At 36.3% G+C, this 23,156-nt stretch overlaps 1 protein-coding gene across 3 annotated transcripts in view; it reads left to right on the top strand.

The window, feature by feature from the left end:
* OTOA (otoancorin) overlaps window positions 1–23,156 on the top strand; it is a 952,220-nt gene that overhangs the window by 649,532 nt on the left and 279,532 nt on the right. For all 3 annotated transcript variants that reach the window (XM_044089617.1, XM_044089616.1, XM_044089618.1), the window contains exon 26: window positions 7,950–8,086. In XM_044089617.1, the coding sequence (XP_043945552.1) occupies window positions 7,950–8,086 (137 nt within the window). The remainder of the gene's footprint in view (window positions 1–7,949; window positions 8,087–23,156) is intronic.

Below are 23,156 nucleotides of genomic sequence, written 5' to 3'. Positions count from 1 at the left end.
ACCAGAAACTAGTTTACAAGAAGGAGCATTAGCTTAAATTAAACCCTGAGCCAGACCCAGTAACCTACTTCTGTCTAAAGAAATGTGAGGAGTACTAGATACGTATTTGGTTTTCTGTTTCTTTTTGACAGAAAGCATGGGGCCAGCCATGATACTAAATGCAACTGCTGCTTCCCCAGGGATGGGCACAGCATTCTGGCATACAGGGAAACATGTCCTGTTCCCTCTCCCAGAATCAATAAGAGCAGTCCTCTCTTGCCCACTGAGGAGATTCCAACAGCCATAGAGGATGTGGCTAATCCTCAGTTCATAGTGGCTGTAGGTGCAACACCAGAGAGAGCCATGGTAAAAGATGAGTGATCTGAGGTACAACAGATGGACACAGCAGATTTACCCACCTGCAGCTGAGGCAAATTGCTAGCCTGCTATGGTGGCAAATGCTGTTTGCTTAACATTTTCCTTTTGTGGCTAGAAGAAGGATCGACCATCAGACCAGTAGTCTGTTCCATAGTCAAACCAAAGATTGTACCTGTTTCCCAGGGAAGACAAGCAGCAAATGCTGGTAAAACTACCAGTCCACAAATATCGTATCAGTTGTCCTACCTTTTATGTGGGTAAGACCAGTAGAAAATTGAGATTGAGGATACAAGAACACACAAGGGACATAAAAAATAAAAAAACTACAAATGCCCTTTATATGCATAGCCTGGAATGTACAAACCATAAAAAGTTTATATTCTTTGTCATTGACAGGATTCCATACAATGACAAAGGTGGGGATGCCAAGACACTTCTAGAGGTTAAGGAGTGCCTTTGGCAATTAAGACTTGATGCTTCAAAATCTCCAGGCATAAATGAACATATCTCAATTTCAAGTATATTAAAATATAGGTCTATACACATATAACACCTTCATTATGTATGAAGGTATTACTGTACAATTCACAATTATGATTATTGTTTTATGTTACAATATATTTTGTTTTTACTATTTATTTTGTATTTTACAATATAATTAGTTTAAGCAATATTATTGTTATGCATTATATTTTATTCTAATGTATATTGATTTTATCATGTAGTTTTTAGGTGTACATTTTTGGCATTTTTACAATTTTTATTCGTTTATATGGGATTATGGGTCTAGTTATTTGAAAATTACAGAGAATGTATGAATTTAGACTGTTTTGAGTACTAGATGTCTTTACTTCAGAACATCATTAATGAGTTGTAAAGAGCTATTGGTTAACAACATTGGGGGTGCTTACAATTTATGATATAAGTATTTGAATGTCATACAACTTTACATTTACTCTGAATATGCCCTACATAAGAAAGGGAGAAAGCGCTTAGTACCTATGTATTGTTCTTTGGTCCTATGCTGTTTCATTAAAGGCTTCGTGTGTGGTCTATCCTGGGTCAGTTTTGATTACTAGTTACCTACATTTTGTGTCTTTTTTGATTCATAGCTAAAGAAGGCTTTGTGGTTATCTTTTGAATCCTTGGCTATTTTTCTTTCGAAGTTAGCCTTGGATGATTTCATGAGGGATCTCAGTTTCTTGCTGATACTGATCAGGGATGTCTTTCCTTCTTGGGATTTGCTTTTTTTCTGAACTAGTTTCCTCCATCTATTGTATAGCCTGTTTATTGCAGGGGTCCACCAAACTGGTTTCCTTCTTTTAGAGGAGTGAGTCTTGGTTTTGCTAAGGATGACACGATCCATGCATCCTTGTAGGTGCTCATAGAGTGTATTTGTAAAGGTTTCTGCATCTTGGGCAGCGTTATCCTTTAGCGTGGGGGTTGTGAAACTTACACCTCTGTCTTAAGTAAGGTGAAGTTTGCTTTAGAAAAGTTTTTTACTTTGGTTTCCTTAGTTGGGGGTGGTGGTGGGGTGTGGACATCCAGAGTGATTAGTTTATGGTCTGATCTAACCAGTGACGGGTTGACCTCCGGTGTAGAACACCTGTCGTCCATGTTGGTGATGACCGGGTCCAGTATGTTTTCACCTCTGGTAGGGGAGTTTACCAGCTGATCCAGGGCATTTGAGTTGATGAATTCCGGGAAGCACTGGCCCTGGGAATTTGTACTCGAGTAGTTTTCCCAGTGAATGGTAATGTAATTGAAATCGCCCAATATCAGTGCGAACATAATAATGCAAAGAAGCAAGAAATATGGTTTATACTCCATGATGTCCATCTTACAACTGATTTATTTTGAACATCTGTGTACCACATGATTTGTTAGTTGCTGTAGGTAGATCAGAAACACTGAAGTTACATCTCTGACATATAAGAGTAAAATCTATTGTAATGAAAGAGCTACTACCGCCATTCTAGATAATGCCAGTTTTGGTAACATCTTACACTGAATTGGTAAAATCCTTAATTTCCTATATTCTGACACTAGTAATGTGTAGGAAAATCACACTGAAAAATAAAGTCCAGTCCCAAATCCCCTTAGGGTCATCTCCCATCAATACCTGTGCTTTTAAGGAAGTTTCATGAGAACCAGTTCCCTTTTCAGCAGAGAGATGATATTTAGCAAAAGGGTTTGTGGTGTTAGAAAAGCATCCTCCTGTCACCTCATCCTTATGTGCAGCTGTCTGTGATGATTAGAAATCATAGATTCACATAAGCAATTTGTTAAATGAAACACTCTAGTCTCTCTGGCCTTTAATAACTGGAATACATTCATAGGCATTCAGCCAAATTGGTTAAATATAATTAGGCATTTGTGGAACCACTGTTCGATTCAGAACAGAAAATGCAGCTGACAAAGCCAGATTAGTGTATCTCCCTTAAATGAATGTTCACCTGTTCTTATTCTCTTCCAGAAAACATCTTTTCTTGAACCTGTTTCTGACCATGAGGTTATGATAAATAACAAAGATTTCAGTCAACCTCTTCAAATCTTTTCTGGATCATTTTTATTCCACTGCTTTCCTGAATCTGATTGTATATTGTCCATGACAAAGCTTTCACACTTTAAGGAAGGATTGTAATTCCTCTTTACTTCAAACAACTCAAAGTTCCACCTGAAAGTATATTAGAATAATTACATTATTGGCAATGACACTGCCAGTGACAGAGGTAATATCTTATGTGAAACTAAATGACTGTGACAATGCAGTCTCAGGTCACAGTGGAAGAAGCAACCTGCCCATCCTACAAGTCCAGTCCTAGGTTTAGATGTAGAGAGAAGGATCCCTGTTCTCTTTATATGATGCTACTTTTCCCCAGTGCAATGCCTCATGTAGTTCATTATAATGGATGTCTTCAAAGGGTAGAGAATGTATATGAGATCTTGGATTCAGATAGATTTCTTCTTCCTTGTCAAAATTCTGGAGATGAAAACTGTCCTTTATATCTTCAAATATTCTGTTGCAACATGAAACCATGCATAACTCCAATCAGTACAGAAATATGGCTGCCATCTATTATATTAACACTTTGCCCAATGGAGGAAGTGACTAACTCCCTTACCAATGGGGGGGGGGGGGTGACTAATTCTCTGTTAAAGTAAGGAAATGCTGTTCTTTGGTAGAAGCCATTGGTGTGGATGGTATAAGAAACTCATAAACAAATGTTCTCTGTCACTCGGGATCCAAAATGATGGCTGGGAGAGTTGAGATTAATTCATTCAAAAATCTTTCTGTTTTGAAATAACAAAGAATCTCTGGATATCACTGCCAAATATTACAAATAATTAGATTTTTCTCACTATAGCCTCTAGGTCCACATACTGACTGGTTACAAGTTACATCTCTCACTTAGCAAATGAGTTCATGTTATCTACCCTCTTCTTTCACTTATTCAGAGAAACATGATCCAAGCCCAAAGGGAAAAGTCCCATAATAATGCTTATGACTCTTTTCTAGCCAGATATTTGATTGTATCTTCTCCAGAGGCTTATGTTCAGCCTTGTGGCTACTGCCTCTATGATAGGACTTACTGGCCCATAAAAAGGTTGTGCTGTTCATCTGAATTATGTGTCTTATGTGTTTTATACATCTCTCTTGCTGTCAGAACGTTAACCCAGTTTGATATAATGGGAGGGGTAATCCAATTTTTATTTGGCTTGAAAGCAAATTACTTGAGCTATCTATTCAAAAGGTAATAGTTTGCTTTGTCATTTTTGAATAAATGCTTTACTTAATTTCTCATAAAGCAGACTTTATTGCAGACAAGCCATTATTGTATGGAAGTTGTTTTAGATATTCTGTTGTCAACTTTCACCTTTCTGTCAGCACTCAGCAGTTACTGTAAATAAGTAAAACATTTACAAAATTCAGACCAGTAGGCTTGAATCTGTAGCTTTGAGAAAAGGATTACCATAAATGGTAATGATCATCTAACCAAATTCTAAAAAACAAAATTAGTGCATTCCTTTACTGCAAAGCTTTGTAAATAATATATGCAGTTCCCTCTGCAATGTGTTAGACTGATTTTCCTTAGGCCGAACTACATGATATGAAAGAGTCTGTCAATGCAATCCATGAAGTTCAGGACAATAGACACTGATGTTTTTACAAAAAGGAAAGGAAAATGGATGCCTGATATGATGTGATTTCATTGGTATTCTATGAATGCCTTGAGCTAACACAACGCCTTAACTTCTTACAACTCTTAACTGCTCACATTATCTATAAGCCCACTGCTAGCCCAGCTCTAACTTCTGGTCTCTTTAGCTATCTCCCCACTAGATCTCTAAGATCCAGTGACAAACAACTTCTGTCAGTACACAAGCCCAAGAAAAATGCAGGAAAATGTTTCTTCTCTTATTCCATTGCCAAAGCCTGGAATGATTATCCTATAAATATCAAAGCAAACACCAACTTTCACTCATTTAGATGTGCTTAAAAGAATTCTTAAGCAAAGCATGGACCTGTTCCGGTTCTAATCCCACTTGATATCATATCCTCACCCCTTAACTCACTTTACTTCACCTTAACTCACTTTACCTCTATCTACCTTAACTACCTTTCTTTTTACTACTCCCTTCAACACCTTCCCTCTTCTACGCCCAATCTTTTCTTATCATATCTCACTTTCTATTTCGTCTTATGGTATCATTAATCTATATTTATCTTACTGCTTCCTCTTACTAATAATGAACTCCTGATATAACTTTTTCTTATTTTTTTTATATTAATAATCAGCTGACATTTTTCTTTTATCTTAACTAGTTGATGCATATTTCATCATTATACCTTGTCTATGAATGTTGATACAAATTACATATTTTCTGGAGCTTTTCTCCCTAGGCCACTGCTGAAAATGGGTTCCTTGGACCCCAGTCAGACTTTCCTGGTAAACAAATGTAAAATAAATAAATAAATAAATAAATAAATAAATAAGCAAATCATACAACCATCACTCCTTGCCAATACCCTCCCTTAGACTGTAATTTTCCTCCCCAGAAGTGTTAAGCCAGTCAGGAAAAGGTTTAACTTACAAATACCCATCCAAGTATCCAGGTCCCATTTGATGGATGAAAATGCTTAATTTGCAGGGAAAGTCTAATCCAAAATCAGGGGAGGAACTACATAATTAACCTGTCTGTCTATCACATTTTATTTAATGGTTGGTGGAGGTGTTCATCCCTGGTTATGGTATTTATAGCATGATAAAATTTATGGAGATGCAAAATATCTAGTACCATTGAGTCCCTTCTGGCCTGAAAGTCTAGGCACAGCTCAACCCTCAGGATTCTGCACACTGCTGAATAAATGCAGTTTCTCCAGTCTTTTCTGGTAGCTTAGTATTTATTTTCAAGCCCTTGATCTTCTTGGTAAGGAACTGATGGGGTATTTCTAGTTATCTAATATGCTTAGTGAGGTGTATTTCAAATGGGACATTGTATTTGATGATTGGTTCAATCAATGCTGAATATAAGAGGACAATGACCTCCTTACATCTAGATGATATTCCATTTCTTATCAGCTGTGTTAAGTAGAAGAACTTCCTATTGTTGTTACATTATGACTACAGGTGAGAGAACTATCTAGCCATGTTCCAAGATCCCTGACAATGTTTTTATTTTGAAGTGAGGCATCTATGGGAGGATGGATTGTCTGCCAAATGTGACACTATTGCACTTTTTGGAATTCAGTCTAAACCTATTTTAGCACACCAGGTGTTTATGAATGTTAGTCTTGTTGGAGGGCTTAAGCATTTGAGGGGTACCTGATAATTACTACCAGTTTGCAATCATCAGCCAATTTAGGTAGCCAGAGTTCTTGGTTGATGATCTGAAGATCTGAGAAGTAAATGGAAATAAAAGGGGTGCCTCTACTGATCCCTGTGGAACATGACTAGTCACCCTCATCCTCTCCGATGTGGCACCACCCACCCTCACCATGTGGATTAATTTTTCCAGTTTGCTATTCATCAAACCACTTATGGATCTATACGTAAAGCATCATTTTTTCTGATTATACTGGAATGATGGATAATGCATATATTTAAGTTGCATACCAGTAATGCCTTACAGGTATGCTGTGTGGACCACCTGCCCACTTTCAGCAGCTTGGGTTACACTATTGAAGATGTTTACCAAGTTCGTTAAATAGGAGCTAACAAAATTTACTAAGTATGCTTTCAGCAACAATGGAGTTTACTCTGCTAAGTGTGAAGTTGAGTATATATATATATATATATATATATATATATATATATATATATATATATATATATATGTATGTATGTATAAAATGAGCTGTCATTTAAGTCTGCTGTGTAGGAGTCTGAACTTATTTGATGCACAATATTTTCTGGTTATGGTTTAATTTAGTACATTTGAAAATTAAGCTTCTTTTTGTATTCAAATAGATGCTAGAGATTAAATCAATAAAGGCATTCAAGAAAGCATGAGACTGGTAAATGTGAAGTAGAATTTTAAATGCAATTAAAATATGTCAAGGGGAGGGATTCCAAAATAACTTTCCCATGATATTAGCACACTATAAGCACATGCACAATTTTTGTTTCAAAAACATAGTGCTCCAGGATTCCACAAGGCATGAGCCTAATACGGAATCCTTGAGTACTGTACCCAATTATGAATCAGAAATCAGGTGCACAACATAGTGGGACTTTGAAATTTACATTGTGTTCCATGCCAGTGTAAGAATATGTACTTACAATTGGAGGAACAGCCCCATCTACATGAGGTAACTGGCACTGCAGGCATTACTGGTATACAACTTAAATATATGCAATATTGTTTCTCATATACAAATTGAGCTGTGCTATAAGTTGAGTGAGGATCATAGTGGTGAACATCCAGGAATGTGCATGTGTGGTTGTATTCATTCATACCACAACTAACAGTATACATCCCCTCTATTTTTGGATGTTAAAATGCATGCAGGACAGAATTTGTAACTGTCATGCAAGCACTGTTATGTCTAATGTACATGAAGTACTCTGATGATGTCTGCCTTGGGTGAACTCAGAGGATATATGACAAGCCTGGAGGTTGTCAGATTGCATAAGTAGTAGGTAATTAGATTATCCATACCTGTTACAAGTGTAGTATACTCTCCAGACTTACAGCATTGACATAGTGCCAGGTAACCTGTAGAGTCCTCTGCTAATGGTATGATGTCATACCAGGAAGTGGCAATAGTACTTGCATTTTAAGCAGCATTACCAGATGACAAAGGCCCTCCACAATACCAAATAGTCTTTAGAATCTGACAGCAAATAGGTTAATTATCTCCTTCTGCTCTCAAATACATGAAATGTAATATAATAATCTTACATTACGTATTACACTAATAACTTGTTTTATAATCTGCTTTTAATATTAAAAAGAATATTTGTAGGTGAAACTTACTGTATTCATTGTTGATCTTAGCAGACAATGTGATATATACTTCAGTACAATCATAAAGTGTTTATGCTGATAGACATTTTGTCTGAAATTAGCTATTGATATCTTCACAGTACTGCTGCTGCCAGGATCGGTTTCCTGTCATGTGACATGGAAATTCTGCAAGAGCTCAAGAAAAAGGCTGAAACTGTTTTTGGAAATGCCATAAACTGGAAAAGTTACATCTTACAAGAAGTTGGTATGGTTGCAGGTGAGACAAGGCACATTGTGTTTTACAATGTATTACGATTTTTCAAAGCAGATAGCCAGTAAACTAATACTCCATAAATGCAGACAGATTGGTCTAGAATAATTTAAATCAAACATTCATCTATTTTGTGATTTCCTAAAGTTCTTTTATGGCACAGTTATATTTATATATGGATTATAACATCAGTGTCTACAATTGTTAATTTGTGTTTGTGATTGCCTATTAGACTGAAAATTCACCTTTGAAACTTTGACAATATTTGGACGCATGTGATCACTGTAAATTTGTACTGTAATTTTGCTCATTCTCCACAATAGTGTGATCTCAGAGCTGATATGTACACACACACACACACACACACATATATATATATATATATATACATATATATATATATATAATATATATATATATATATATATATATATATATATATATATATATATATATATATATATATAGGGTCTATATTAGATCACTGAACGCTTAAAAAAGCGAATGGTGATTAATCAACCCTATGTAAGTGAAAGCTTATAATGTTGAATTGTCAGAACAGCGATTTTTTTCCAAGGGAAAAAAATTGCTGTTCCAACAAAAAAAAAAAAAAAAAAAAGAACACTTTAAACATTACATTAAGTGGGGGGTTTCGCCAGTATACATATATATATATATATATATATATATATATATATATATATATATATATATATACACACACACACACACACATATATATATATATATATATGTATATATATATATATATATATATATATATATATATATATATATATACATATATATATATATATATATGTACGAAAATCCCAAAAATACGATGGAAGGAAGCAGCAGCAGATAGTATCTTCACAAATGTAAAATCCAAGTAGAGAGCAAGTAGAGAGCATAAATATAATTTTATTAACATAAAAGATGAGCGCTTTCGCGGACTCCCATCCGCTTCATCAGATAAAAATCAAGAGTTGCCATTTGACTTATATACAATAAAATCATGTGACCAACAACCTCATTAACCAATTAATTAAAATGTGCCCATATACTTGCACAATTAAAATATACAATTGATATATAAGTATAGGTGCAATGTTAAATATGTAAATGTAAAATTAAAAACTGTCCAAAATATAATATATTCCTAAAAACATGTTTTAAACTAGCGCAGTTTCCTGCCTTTCAGGTGTGGTTTAATAGATACTGTTTCATTAAGCCCCATGGATCTATGTGCTCCTAATCTTAAAATCCATGATAATTCAGCTTGTTCGGTCATATTAACTAGGTCCCCAAGGCGTAAATTCATGGTTTGTATGTGTAGAACTTGATACAAAAAAGTGTGTGCCTCGCCTTTCCTTAAGGTGTGCTTAGCTATTGCACTATATTCATGTCTCCTGTTGTAACAATATTGGTGATCCCTAATTCTCTCCCGTAGGGACCTGTTAGTTTTTCCTACATAAAATTCAAAACAGGTGATGCAATGTGCAATGTATACCACATTTTTGGAATGGCAATTGCTATTGTTACGCAGTTCCCATAATTTACCTGTACTTGGATGCCTGTAGAACCTAGATTCATCTATGGACTCACATTGTGGACAGTGACCACACTTTTTTGTTCCCAAGTATATCAATTGTGTCCCAAACAAAAGCTGAGTCAATCTGAGGATGCGAATGTGTACAAAGGAGTTGTTTGAGATTGCGCATATTGCTAAAAACAAATCTTGGACAATTACCAACTAATTTCTTAGTATTGCTATCTACCATAAGTATATTCCAGTTATACTCAATGATGTGTTTAACTGCTGCAAAGTTATTGGAGAAAGGAATGATGAAGGGTGTATTGATATTTTGTATATTCACCCTAGAATGATTGGCGTGTGCATGAATGTTCGTATCTGAAAAATATGGCGAAGCCCTGTTTGCCCTTAGTGTGTTGACCTCAAGGCAAGTTTTGTCTACCTCATCTTGTTCATAGCCCCTTCTTATTAAAGCTGATTTAAAATCTTTCAGCTCAGAAAAATATTGCTTATCCTCACAAGAGAGTCTTGACAGTCTCATAGCTTGGCCCTTCACAATGTTTCGAAAAACAACAGGATTGTGCATGCTCGTCCTAAATAAAAAAGAAGGCTTGTAACAGGGCTTACGATATAATTTGGTTAAGCATGTACCTTCTTTTATAAAAATAGTAACATCTAAATAGTTAATAGTAAACTTGGAATGTTCAATGGTGAATTTTAAAAAGTTACTTGTTTCATTCAAAACATTAAAGAAGTTAGTCAGAGCATCAGATGTACCTTTCCAAAGAAAGAAAAGGTCGTCCACAAACCTACGATAGAATATGATATTAGAGTGTCCTATAATGTGTTCTAGTTCCCATGATAGCATAACCAAGTTGGCATAACTATTCGCACAACTCGTGCCCATAGCCACCCCTTTCCTCTGTCTGTAGCAAGTAGTCTCAAATATGAATATGTTATTGTCCAAAACCATCTCTAATAATAAACATAAAAAATCAACATGTGTAGTGTCATAGATCTTATTATGGACTAACAAATTCCTAACTGAGTTAATACCTTCTGAGTTAGGAATGCAAGTAAATAAAGATTTGACGTCCATGGTAACCAAAATAATGTTATCCATGTTGGAAATATGTGAAATACATTGATAAAGCTGTGTTAAAAACTGTTCAGTGTCCTTTAAAATATGTACATATTCATTTGTAACTTGTTTCAGCTCATGTTCTAGATACAAGGAAAGGGGCTCTGTGAGCCAGCCTGATCCCGCTACAATGGGTCGCATTTCTGGTGTTGAGGAATTTTTGTGTAATTTGGGCAGCCCATGAATGGCTGGTATCGTGGGATTTAGAACAATAAAGAAATCATATAATTCCTTAGTAAGTACATTCATACACTTGCATTCTGTTAAGGCATTGTATATACTACTCTGCATTTCTGAACAAATGTTATTGTGGACAATTTCATATGCTTCGTCATTTAACATCTCTAGCATCTTGTTCCCGTAAAAAACAGAGTCCAAAACTGTAACCGGCCCTCCTTTGTCGGCAGGACGTATCGTGATGTCAACATTGTTACGTAGATCAGAAAGAGCTTCCCTTTCTGATTTAGTTAAATTGTCACGTTCAATAGATGTTGAAAAACAATTTTGCTCATAGAAAGAGTTTTCAACTGCCTCTAAAAAGACTTGTAAATTATAAGGAAGAGGTGGCGTATATAAACTTCTATTCCTAAAAGCATTCAAGTTGTTATTATCTGTTTGATCAACATTGTGACACAATTGCAAAGATATTTTGCGTAAAAATGTTCTAACTGCCAAACTGGCTTGAGTAATGTCCATGTTCGAAACAGGGATGAAACTCAATCCCTTGTTGAGCACACTTGCTTCAGCTGAAGTTAAAGGATGTTTAGAAAGATTTACAACTAAGTTGTTACATTCCAAAAATTTGGAAGTACACGCTGATGCTGTGATTGAGGGAACTCTTTCCTTTTTGCCCCTCTCACTACATCTGAGTCTAATGATCTCTTCCTGCCTGATCTTATCGGCAAAGGGGCTTGTAAAAAAGCCTTACCTTCATTTTTATCCATTTCAATTTTCCGTCTCACGGCACTGGCAATGGTGGTAGAAAAGGCATTGTCTTCCAAGTCAATGTGAGTGTTCTCATGTAACTTGTTTGATATACTTTCGGCTGGTGTGGTGTAAACCGAACGACTATTGTCAGGTGAAACAATATTGGAGCACACTACAGTATTCGAAGCGGCCATGTCGTTGTGTATGTTCATTGTAGCTGAACCCGTCTCTTCAGACCTGGTATCTCCACGGGGCTTCCTGTTCCTGTCATTGTCTCCGGTAACTGGAGCCGATGTAGAAACTGTCAATGACATATCTAGTTCCTTTCTATTGAGCAACTCCGGTTCCTTCCTGTTGAACGAATGATTAGGAACCCTCGTACGATCAGTTTCATTGTAGTTTGGTCTCGGCCATAGAAAAACATTATTTTTGCGGAAATCATCAAGGTCTCTATTGAGTTTTTTCTTTTTGGAATCCAATAGGTTATTTTCATATCTGTTAATTTTATCAATTAAATCATGCATAAATAATTCAGTTAATGCTGCACCATTCAATTTGAATAATCTATCTTGTGATTTCATAACTTCTGCTTTCAAGTCATTCTCCATTGGCTTAAAAAAGTAAATTAACAAATTAATGCATGCCTTACTGGTGCTTAAGTTTATTTGTTGCCACTGTAATAGTAGTGACGGATATGTGTTGCCATAAGTGGGCATATTTAGAACCCGTAACCCACGCGGTATAACATTACAAGCCAAAGATGCTTCCATGTGAAAGCGCTGGGCTTGTAGCCTTTTGAACTTATACAGATTATTCTCTATGTTCCTCTGTAGTGTACGAATCTCTTGCGCATTCAACAAGGAATCGTTAGTGTCATCAATAAACGTTTCGTTGCTGTGTTGTAACAGTGGATTAACAGTCTCATTCAAAGCACCAAATAGTCTCTTATTAGAGGGCAACACCTCCGGAGCATTTAAGCCCTCAGCTAAAGCGTCAATATCGGCTCCTTCCATCAGACCCCACGAGATATACAACAAACAATAGAGACCCAACGATAGATGTAATGAAAATCCCAAAAATACGATGGAAGGAAGCAGCAGCAGATAGTATCTTCACAAATGTAAAATCCAAGTAGAGAGCAAGTAGAGAGCATAAATATAATTTTATTAACATAAAAGATGAGCGCTTTCGCGGACTTCCATCCGCTTCATCAGATAAAAATCAAGAGTTGCCATTTGACTTATATACAATAAAATCATGTGACCAACAACATCATTAACCAATTAATTAAAATGTGCCCATATACTTGCACAATTAAAATGTACAATTGATATATAAGTATAGGTGCAATGTTAAATATGTAAATGTAAAATTAAAAACTGTCCAAGATATAACATATTTCTAAAAATCATGTTTTAAACTAACGCAGTTTCCTGCCTTTTAAGTGTGGTTAAATAGATACTGTTTCATTGAGCCCCATGGATCTATGTGCTCCTAGTCTAAGACTTATATATCAATTGTATATTTTAATTGTGCAAGTATATGGGCACATTTTAATTAATTGGTTAATGAGGTTGTTGGTCACATGATTTTATTGTATATAAGTCAAATGGCAACTCTTGATTTTTATCTGATGAAGCGGATGGGAGTCCGCGAAAGCGCTCATCTTTTATGTTAATAAAATTATATTTATGCTCTCTACTTGGAGTTTACATTTGTGAAGATACTATCTGCTGCTGCTTCCTTCCATCGTATTTTTGGGATTTTCGTACATCTATCGTTGGGTCTCTATTGTTTGTTGTATATCTCGTGGGGTCTGATGGAAGGAGCCGATATTGACGCTTTAGCTGAGGGCTTAAATGCTCCGGAGGTGTTGCCCTCTAATAAGAGACTATTTGGTGCTTTGAATGAGACTGTTAATCCACTGTTACAACACAGCAACGAAACGTTTATTGATGACACTAACAATTCCTTGTTGAATGCGCAAGAGATTCGTACACTACAGAGGAACATAGAGAATAATCTGTATAAGTTCAAAAGGCTACAAGCCCAGCGCTTTCACATGGAAGCATCTTTGGCTTGTAATGTTATACCGCGTGGGTTACGGGTTCTAAATATGCCCACTTATGGCAACACATATCCGTCACTACTATTACAGTGGCAACAAATAAACTTAAGCACCAGTAAGGCATGCATTAATTTGTTAATTTACTTTTTTAAGCCAATGGAGAATGACTTGAAAGCAGAAGTTATGAAATCACAAGATTGATTATTCAAATTGAATGATGCAGCATTAACTGAATTATTTATGCATGATTTAATTGATAAAATTAACAGATATGAAAATAACCAATTGGATTCCAAAAAGAAAAAACTCAATAGAGACCTTGATGATTTCCGCAAAAATAATGTTTTTCTATGGCCGAGACCAAACTACAATGAAACTGATCGTACGAGGGTTCCTAATCATTCGTTCAACAGGAAGGAACCGGAGTTGCTCAATAGAAAGGAACTAGATATGTCATTGACAGTTTCTACATCGGCTCCAGTTACCGGAGACAATGACAGGAACAGGAAGCCCCGTGGAGATACCAGGTCTGAAGAGACGGGTTCAGCTACAATGAACATACACAATGACATGGCCGCTTCGAATACTGTAGTGTGCTCCAATATCGTTTCACCTGACAATAGTCGTTCGGTTTACACCACACCAGCCGAAAGTATATCAAACAAGTTACATGAGAACACTCACATTGACTTGGAAGACAATGCCTTTTCTACCACCATTGCCAGTGCCGTGAGACGGAAAATTGAAATGGATAAAGAAGAAGGTAAGGCTTTTTTACAAGCCCCTTTGCCGATAAGATCAGGCAGGAAGAGATCATTAGACTCAGATGTAGTGAGAGGGGCAAAAAGGAAAGAGTTCCCTCAATCACAGCATCAGCGTGTACTTCCAAATTTTTGGAATGTAACAACTTAGTTGTAAATCTTTCTAAACATCCTTTAACTTCAGCTGAAGCAAGTGTGCTCAACAAAGGATTGAGTTTCATCCCTGTTTCGAACATGGACATTACTCAAGCCAGTTTGGCAGTTAGAACATTTTTACGCAAAATATCTTTGCAATTGTGTCACAATGTTGATCAAACAGATAATAACAACTTGAATGCTTTTAGGAATAGAAGTTTATATACGCCACCTCTTCCTTATAATTTACAAGTCTTTTTAGAGGCAGTTGAAAACTCTTTCTATGAGCAAAATTGTTTTTCAACATCTATTGAATGTGACAATTTAACTAAATCAGAGAGGGAAGCTCTTTCTGATCTACGTAACAATGTTGACATCACCATACGTCCTGCCGACAAAGGAGGGCCGGTTACAGTTTTGGACTCTGTTTTTTACAGGAACAAGATGCTAGAGATGTTAAATGACGAAGCATATGAAATTGTCCACAATAACATTTGTTCAGAAATGCAGAGTAGTATATACAATGCCTTAACAGAATGCAAGTGTATGAATGTACTTACTAAGGAATTATATGATTTCTTTATTGTTCTAAATCCCACGATACCAGCCATTCATGGGCTGCCCAAATTACACAAAAATTCCTCAACACCAGAAATGCGACCCATTGTAGCGGGATCAGGCTGGCTCACAGAGCCCCTTTCCTTGTATCTAGAACATGAGCTGAAACGAGTTACAAATGAATATGTACATATTTTAAAGGACACTGAACAGTTTTAACACAGCTTTATCAATGTATTTCACATATTTCCAACATGGATAACATTATTTTGGTTACCATGGACGTCAAATCTTTATTTACTTGCATTCCTAACTCAGAAGGTATTAACTCAGTTAGGAATTTGTTAGTCCATAATAAGATCTATGACACTACACATGTTGATTTTTTATGTTTATTATTAGAGATGGTTTTGGACAATAACATATTCATATTTGAGACTACTTGCTACAGACAGAGGAAAGGGGTGGCTATGGGCACGAGTTGTGCGAATAGTTATGCCAACTTGGTTATGCTATCATGGGAACTAGAACACATTATAGGACACTCTAATATCATATTCTATCGTAGGTTTGTGGACGACCTTTTCTTTCTTTGGAAAGGTACATCTGATGCTCTAATTGACTTCTTTAACGTTTTGAATGAAACTAGTAATTTTTTAAAATTCACAATTGAATACTCCAAGCTTACTATTAATTATCTAGATGTTACTATTTTCATAAAAGAAGGTACATGCCTAACCAAATTATATCGTAAGCCCTGTTACAAGCCTTCTTTTTTATTTAGGACGAGCATGCACAATCCTGTTGTTTTTCGAAACATTGTGAAGGGCCAAGCTATGAGACTGTCAAGACTCTCTTGTGAGGATAAGCAATATTTTTCTGAGCTGAAAGATTTTAAATCAGCTTTAATAAGAAGGGGCTATGAACAAGATGAGGTAGACAGAGCTTGCCTTGAGGTCAACACACTAAGGGCAAACAGGGCTTCGCCATATTTTTCAGATACGAACATTCATGCACACGCCAATCATTCTAGGGTGAATATACAAAATATCAATACACCCTTCATCATTCCTTTCTCCAATAACTTTGCAGCAGTTAAACACATCATTGAGTATAACTGGAATATACTTATGGTAGATAGCAATACTAAGAAATTATTGGTAATTGTCCAAGATTTGTTTTTAGTAATATGCGCAATCTCAAACAACTCCTTTGTACACATTCGCATCGTCAGATTGACTCAGCTTTTGTTTGGGACACAATTGGTATACTTGGGAACAAAAAAGTGTGGTCACTGTCCACAATGTGAGTCCATAGATGAATCTAGGTTCTACAGGCATCCAAGTACAGGTAAATTATGGGAACTGCGTAACAATAGCAATTGCCATTCCAAAAATGTGGTATACATTGCACATTGCGTCACCTGTTTTGAATTTTATGTAGGAAAAACTAACAGGTCCCTACGGGAGAGAATTAGGGATCACCAATATTGTTATAACAGGAGACATGAATATAGTGCAATAGCTAAGCACACCTTAAGGAAAGGCGAGGCACACACTTTTTTGTATTAAGTTCTACACATACAAACCATGAATTTACGCGTTGGGGACCTAGTTAATATGACTGAACAAGCTGAATTATCATGGATTTTAAGACTAGGAGCGCATAGATCCATGGGGCTCAATGAAACAGTATCTATTAAACCACACTTAAAAGGCAGGAAACTGCGTTAGTTTAAAACATGATTTTTAGAAATATGTTATATCTTGGACAGTTTTTAATTTTACATTTACATATTTAACATTGCACCTATACTTATATATCAATTGTATATTTTAATTGTGCAAGTATATGGGCACATTTTAATTAATTGGTTAATGAGGTTGTTGGTCACATGATTTTATTGTATATAAGTCAAATGGCACCTCTTGATTTTTATCTGATGAAGCGGATGGGAGTCCGCGAAAGCGCTCATCTTTTATGTTAATAAAATTATATTTATGCTCTCTACTTGCTCTCTACTTGGATTTTACATTTGTGAAGATACTATCTGCTGCTGCTTCCTTCCATCGTATTTTTGGGATTTTCGTACATCTATCGTTGGGTCTTTATTGTTTGTTGTATATCTCGTGGGGTCTGATGGAAGGAGCCGATATTGACGCTTTAGCTGAGGGCTTAAATGCTCCGGAGGTGTTGCCCTCTAATAAGAGACTATTTGGTGCTTTGAATGAGACTGTTAATCCACTGTTACAACACAGCAACGAAACGTTTATTGATGACACTAACGATTCCTTGTTGAATGCGCAAGAGATTCGTACACTACAGAGGAACATAGAGAATAATCTGTATAAGTTCAAAAGGCTACAAGCCCAGCGCTTTCACATGGAAGCATCTTTGGCTTGTAATGTTATACCGCGTGGGTTACGGGTTCTAAATATGCCCACTTATGGCAACACATATCCGTCACTACTATTACAGTGGCAACAAATAAACTTAAGCACCAGTAAGGCATGCATTAATTTGTTAATTTACTTTTTTAAGCCAATGGAGAATGACTTGAAAGCAGAAGTTATGAAATCACAAGATAGATTATTCAAATTGAATGGTGCAGCATTAACTGAATTATTTATGCATGATTTAATTGATAAAATTAACAGATATGAAAATAACCTATTGGATTCCAAAAAGAAAAAACTCAATAGAGACCTTGATGATTTCCGCAAAAATAATGTTTTTCTATGGCCGAGACCAAACTACAATGAAACTGATCGTACGAGGGTTCCTAATCATTCGTTCAACAGGAAGGAACCGGAGTTGCTCAATAGAAAGGAACTAGATATGTCATTGACAGTTTCTACATCGGCTCCAGTTACCGGAGACAATGACAGGAACAGGAAGCCCCGTGGAGATACCAGGTCTGAAGAGACGGGTTCAGCTACAATGAACATACACAACGACATGGCCGCTTCGAATACTGTAGTGTGCTCCAATATCGTTGCACCTGACAATAGTCGTTCGGTTTACACCACACCAGCCGAAAGTATATCAAACAAGTTACATGAGAACACTCACATTGACTTGGAAGACAATGCCTTTTCTACCACCATTGCCAGTGCCGTGAGACGGAAAATTGAAATGGATAAAAATGAAGGTAAGGCTTTTTTACAAGCCCCTTTGCCGATAAGATCAGGCAGGAAGAGATCATTAGACTCAGATGTAGTGAGAGGGGCAAAAAGGAAAGAGTTCCCTCAATCACAGCATCAGCGTGTACTTCCAAATTTTTGGAATGTAACAACTTAGTTGTAAATCTTTCTAAACATCCTTTAACTTCAGCTGAAGCAAGTGTGCTCAACAAGGGATTGAGTTTCATCCCTGTTTCGAACATGGACATTACTCAAGCCAGTTTGGCAGTTAGAACATTTTTACGCAAAATATCTTTGCAATTGTGTCACAATGTTGATCAAACAGATAATAACAACTTGAATGCTTTTAGGAATAGAAGTTTATATACGCCACCTCTTCCTTATAATTTACAAGTCTTTTTAGAGGCAGTTGAAAACTCTTTCTATGAGCAAAATTGTTTTTCAACATCTATTGAACGTGACAATTTAACTAAATCAGAAAGGGAAGCTCTTTCTGATCTACGTAACAATGTTGACATCACGATACGCCCTGCCGACAAAGGAGGGCCGGTTACAGTTTTGGACTCTGTTTTTTACAGGAACAAGATGCTAGAGATGTTAAATGACGAAGCATATGAAATTGTCCACAATAACATTTGTTCAGAAATGCAGAGTAGTATATACAATGCCTTAACAGAATGTAAGTGTATGAATGTACTTACTAAGGAATTATATGATTTCTTCATTGTTTTAAATCCCACGATACCAGCCATTCATGGGCTACCAAAACTACACAAAAATCCTTCAACAACAGAAATGCGGCCCATTGTAGCAGGATCAGGCTGGCTCACTGAGCCCCTTTCCTTATATTTAGAACATGAGCTGAAACGAGTTACAAATGAATATATACATATTTTAAAAGACACGGAACAATTTCTAACACAGCTTTATCAATGTATTGCACATATCTCCAGTTTGAACAACACCATTTTGGTCACCATGGACGTTAAATCTTTATTTACTTGCATTCCCAACTTAGAAGGTATTAACTCAGTTAGGAATTTGTTAGTCCATAATAAGATCTATGACACTACACATGTTGATTTTTTATGTTTATTATTAGAGATGGTTTTGGACAATAACATATTCATATTTGAGACTACTTGCTACAGACAGAGGAAAGGGGTGGCTATGGGCACGAGTTGTGCGAATAGTTATGCCAACTTGGTTATGCTATCATGGGAACTAGAACACATTATAGGACACTCTAATATCATATTCTATCGTAGGTTTGTGGACGACCTTTTCTTTCTTTGGAAAGGTACATCTGATGCTCTAATTGACTTCTTTAACGTTTTGAATGAAACTAGTAATTTTTTAAAATTCACAATTGAATACTCCAAGCTTACTATTAATTATCTAGATGTTACTATTTTCATAAAAGAAGGTACATGCCTAACCAAATTATATCGTAAGCCCTGTTACAAGCCTTCTTTTTTATTTAGGACGAGCATGCACAATCCTGTTGTTTTTCGAAACATTGTGAAGGGCCAAGCTATGAGACTGTCAAGACTCTCTTGTGAGGATAAGCAATATTTTTCTGAGCTGAAAGATTTTAAATCAGCTTTAATATGAAGGGGCTATGAACAAGATGAGGTAGACAGAACTTGCCTTGAGGTCAACACACTAAGGGCAAACAGGGCTTCGCCATATTTTTCAGATACGAACATTCATGCACACGCCAATCATTCTAGGGTGAATATACAAAATATCAATACGCCCTTCATCATTCCTTTCTCCAATAACTTTGCAGCAGTTAAACACATCATTGAGTATAACTGGAATATACTTATGGTAGATAGCAATACTAAGAAATTAGTTGGTAATTATCCAAGATTTGTTTTTAGTAATATGCGCAATCTCAAACAACTCCTTTGTACACATTCGCATCCTCAGATTGACTCAGCTTTTGTTAATTTTGGGACACAATTGGTATACTTGGGAACAAAAAAGTGTGGTCACTGTCCACAATGTGAGTCCATAGATGAATCTAGGTTCTACAGGCATCCAAGTACAGGTAAATTATGGGAACTGCGTAACAATAGCAATTGCCATTCCAAAAATGTGGTATACATTGCACATTGCGTCACCTGTTTTGAATTTTATGTAGGAAAAACTAACAGGTCCCTACGGGAGAGAATTAGGGATCACCAATATTGTTATAACAGGAGACATGAATATAGTGCAATAGCTAAGCACACCTTAAGGAAAGGCGAGGTACACACTTTTTTGTATCAAGTTCTACACATACAAACCATGAATTTACGCCTTGGGGACCTAGTTAATATGACTGAACAAGCTGAATTATCATGGATTTTAAGACTAGGAGCGCATAGATCCATGGGGCTCAATGAAACAGTATCTATTAAACCACACTTAAAAGGCAGGAAACTGCGTTAGTTTAAAACATGATTTTTAGAAATATGTTATATCTTGGACAGTTTTTAATTTTACATTTACATATTTAACATTGCACCTATACTTATATATCAATTGTATATTTTAATTGTGCAAGTATATGGGCACATTTTAATTAATTGGTTAATGAGGTTGTTGGTCACATGATTTTATTGTATATAAGTCAAATGGCAACTCTTGATTTTTATCCGATGAAGCGGATGGGAGTCCGCGAAAGCGCTCATCTTTTATGTTAATAAAATTATATTTATGCTCTCTACTTGCTCTCTACTTGGATTTTACATTTGTGAAGATACTATCTGCTGCTGCTTCCTTCCATCGTATTTTTGGGATTTTCGTACATCTATCGTTGGGTCTCTATTGTTTGTTGTATATATATATATATATATATATGTATATATATATATATATATATATATATATATATATATATATATATGTGTATATATATATATATATATATATATATATATATATATATGTGTGTGTATATATATATATATATATATATATATATATATATATATAGATATATATAGAGTGGATATAAAAAGTTTACACACCCTTGTTAAAATGCCAGGTTTTGTGATTTAAAAAAATGAAACCACAATAAATCATTTCAAAACTTTTCCCACCTTTAATGTGACCTATAACCTGTGCAATTCAATTGAAAAACAAACATATCTGTTAGGGGAAAAATATAAAAAATAAAAAATGTACAATAAGCTGGTTGCATAAGTGTGCACACCCTTAAACTAATACTTTGTTGAAGCACCTTTTTATTTAATTACAGCATTTAGTCTTCTTGGGTACACATCTGCCATCAATTAAAGAGACTCTGATTAACCCCAAATAAATTTCAGCTGTCCTAGTAGGATTTTCCAGACATTTACTCAGTTGCCTGCTACAGCAAAAGCCATGGTTCGGAGAGAACTTACAAAGCATCAAAGGGATCTCATTGTTGAATATCAGTCAGGAGAAGGGTACAAAAAACTTTCCACAGCATTGGATATACAATGGAACACAATGAAGACAGTCATCAAAAAGTGGAGAACATATGGGAAAACAGTGACATTGCAAAGAACTGGATGTCCCTCCAAAACTGATGAAAAGACAAGATGAAAACTGGTCAGGGAGGCTGCCAAGAGACCTACAGCAACACTGAAGGAGTTAAAGGAATTTCTGGCAAGTACTGGTTGTGTGCTACATGTGACAACAATCTCCCACATTTTCCATATGTCTGGGTTATGGGGTAGGGTTCATAGGTTCACAGGTTCATGGGTAGGTACTAGGCTATCGGCCCGAGGGCCTACATAAGTCTAGCCAACAAGGTTCCCTGGCTTACGCCACCCAAGAAAGTTATTTTCCTGTGCCACTGTCAAGCAGAGACACAGAAGTGATCCCCGGGGTGTATTTCCTATTTCCCATCCACTCATCAAGATTTTTCTTGAAGAGTGTTAATGAAGAACTTTGCTTGACATAGATGGGTAGCCTGTTCTAGAGTATGGGAAGTCTCTGGGACAGGTATCTATCCCTCCAGCATGTCCTATTTATTGTGGTGACAAGGTTTAGGTCCCTAGAGCATGTAGCTTGGAGGGACTGGGATTTCTTTAGGTGTAACATGTCCAACAGCTCTGGGTTTGACATAGCTTTATATGTTAGACAGAGATCACCTCGAAGTAGGCGATATGCTACGGAGTAAAGCTGGAGTTTTTTGAGACGGTCAGTGTAGGGCATCTGTCTGAGGCCAGTAATCCTCTTTGTGAGGTACTTCTGTGGCCTTTCCAGCTGCTGCAGATGTCTTGTGAGTTGCATTCCAAAAGGGGCGTTGTACTCTATAATGGGTCTTATGAGTGTTGAGTAGAGGTTTGCAAGATGGAAGCCTTTTCTTAAACAGATAAACATCCAGGCCCAGCTAAAAATTGCAAAACAATAATTCAACTCTCCCAAAAGCATGTGGGAAAATGTGTTACGATCTGATGAGACCAAGGTTGAACTTTTTGGCCACAATTCCAAAAGGTAAGTTTGGTGCAAAATAACACTTTGCATCACCAAAAGAGCACCATCCCCATGATGAAGCATGGTGGTGGCAGTATCATGCTTTGGGGTTCCTTTTCTTCAGCTGGAACTGGGGCTTTAGTCAAGTCGGAGGGAATTATGAACAGTTCCAAATACCAATCACTTTTGGCCCAAAACCTTCAGGTGTTTGCTAGAAAGCTGAAGATGAAGAAGAATTTCACCTTTCAACATGACAATGACCCCAAGCATGCATCCAAATCAACAAAAGAATGGCATCACCAGAAGAAGATTAAAGTTTTGGAATGGCCCAGCTAGAGCCTAGACCTAAAT

This window comes from Protopterus annectens, chromosome 12.part0 (assembly GCF_019279795.1).
Source record: "Protopterus annectens isolate FY-2018-M chromosome 12.part0, PAN1.0, whole genome shotgun sequence".
Classification (NCBI taxonomy): domain Eukaryota; kingdom Metazoa; phylum Chordata; order Ceratodontiformes; family Protopteridae; genus Protopterus; species Protopterus annectens.
This window is presented reverse-complemented; position numbering and strand designations above follow the sequence as displayed.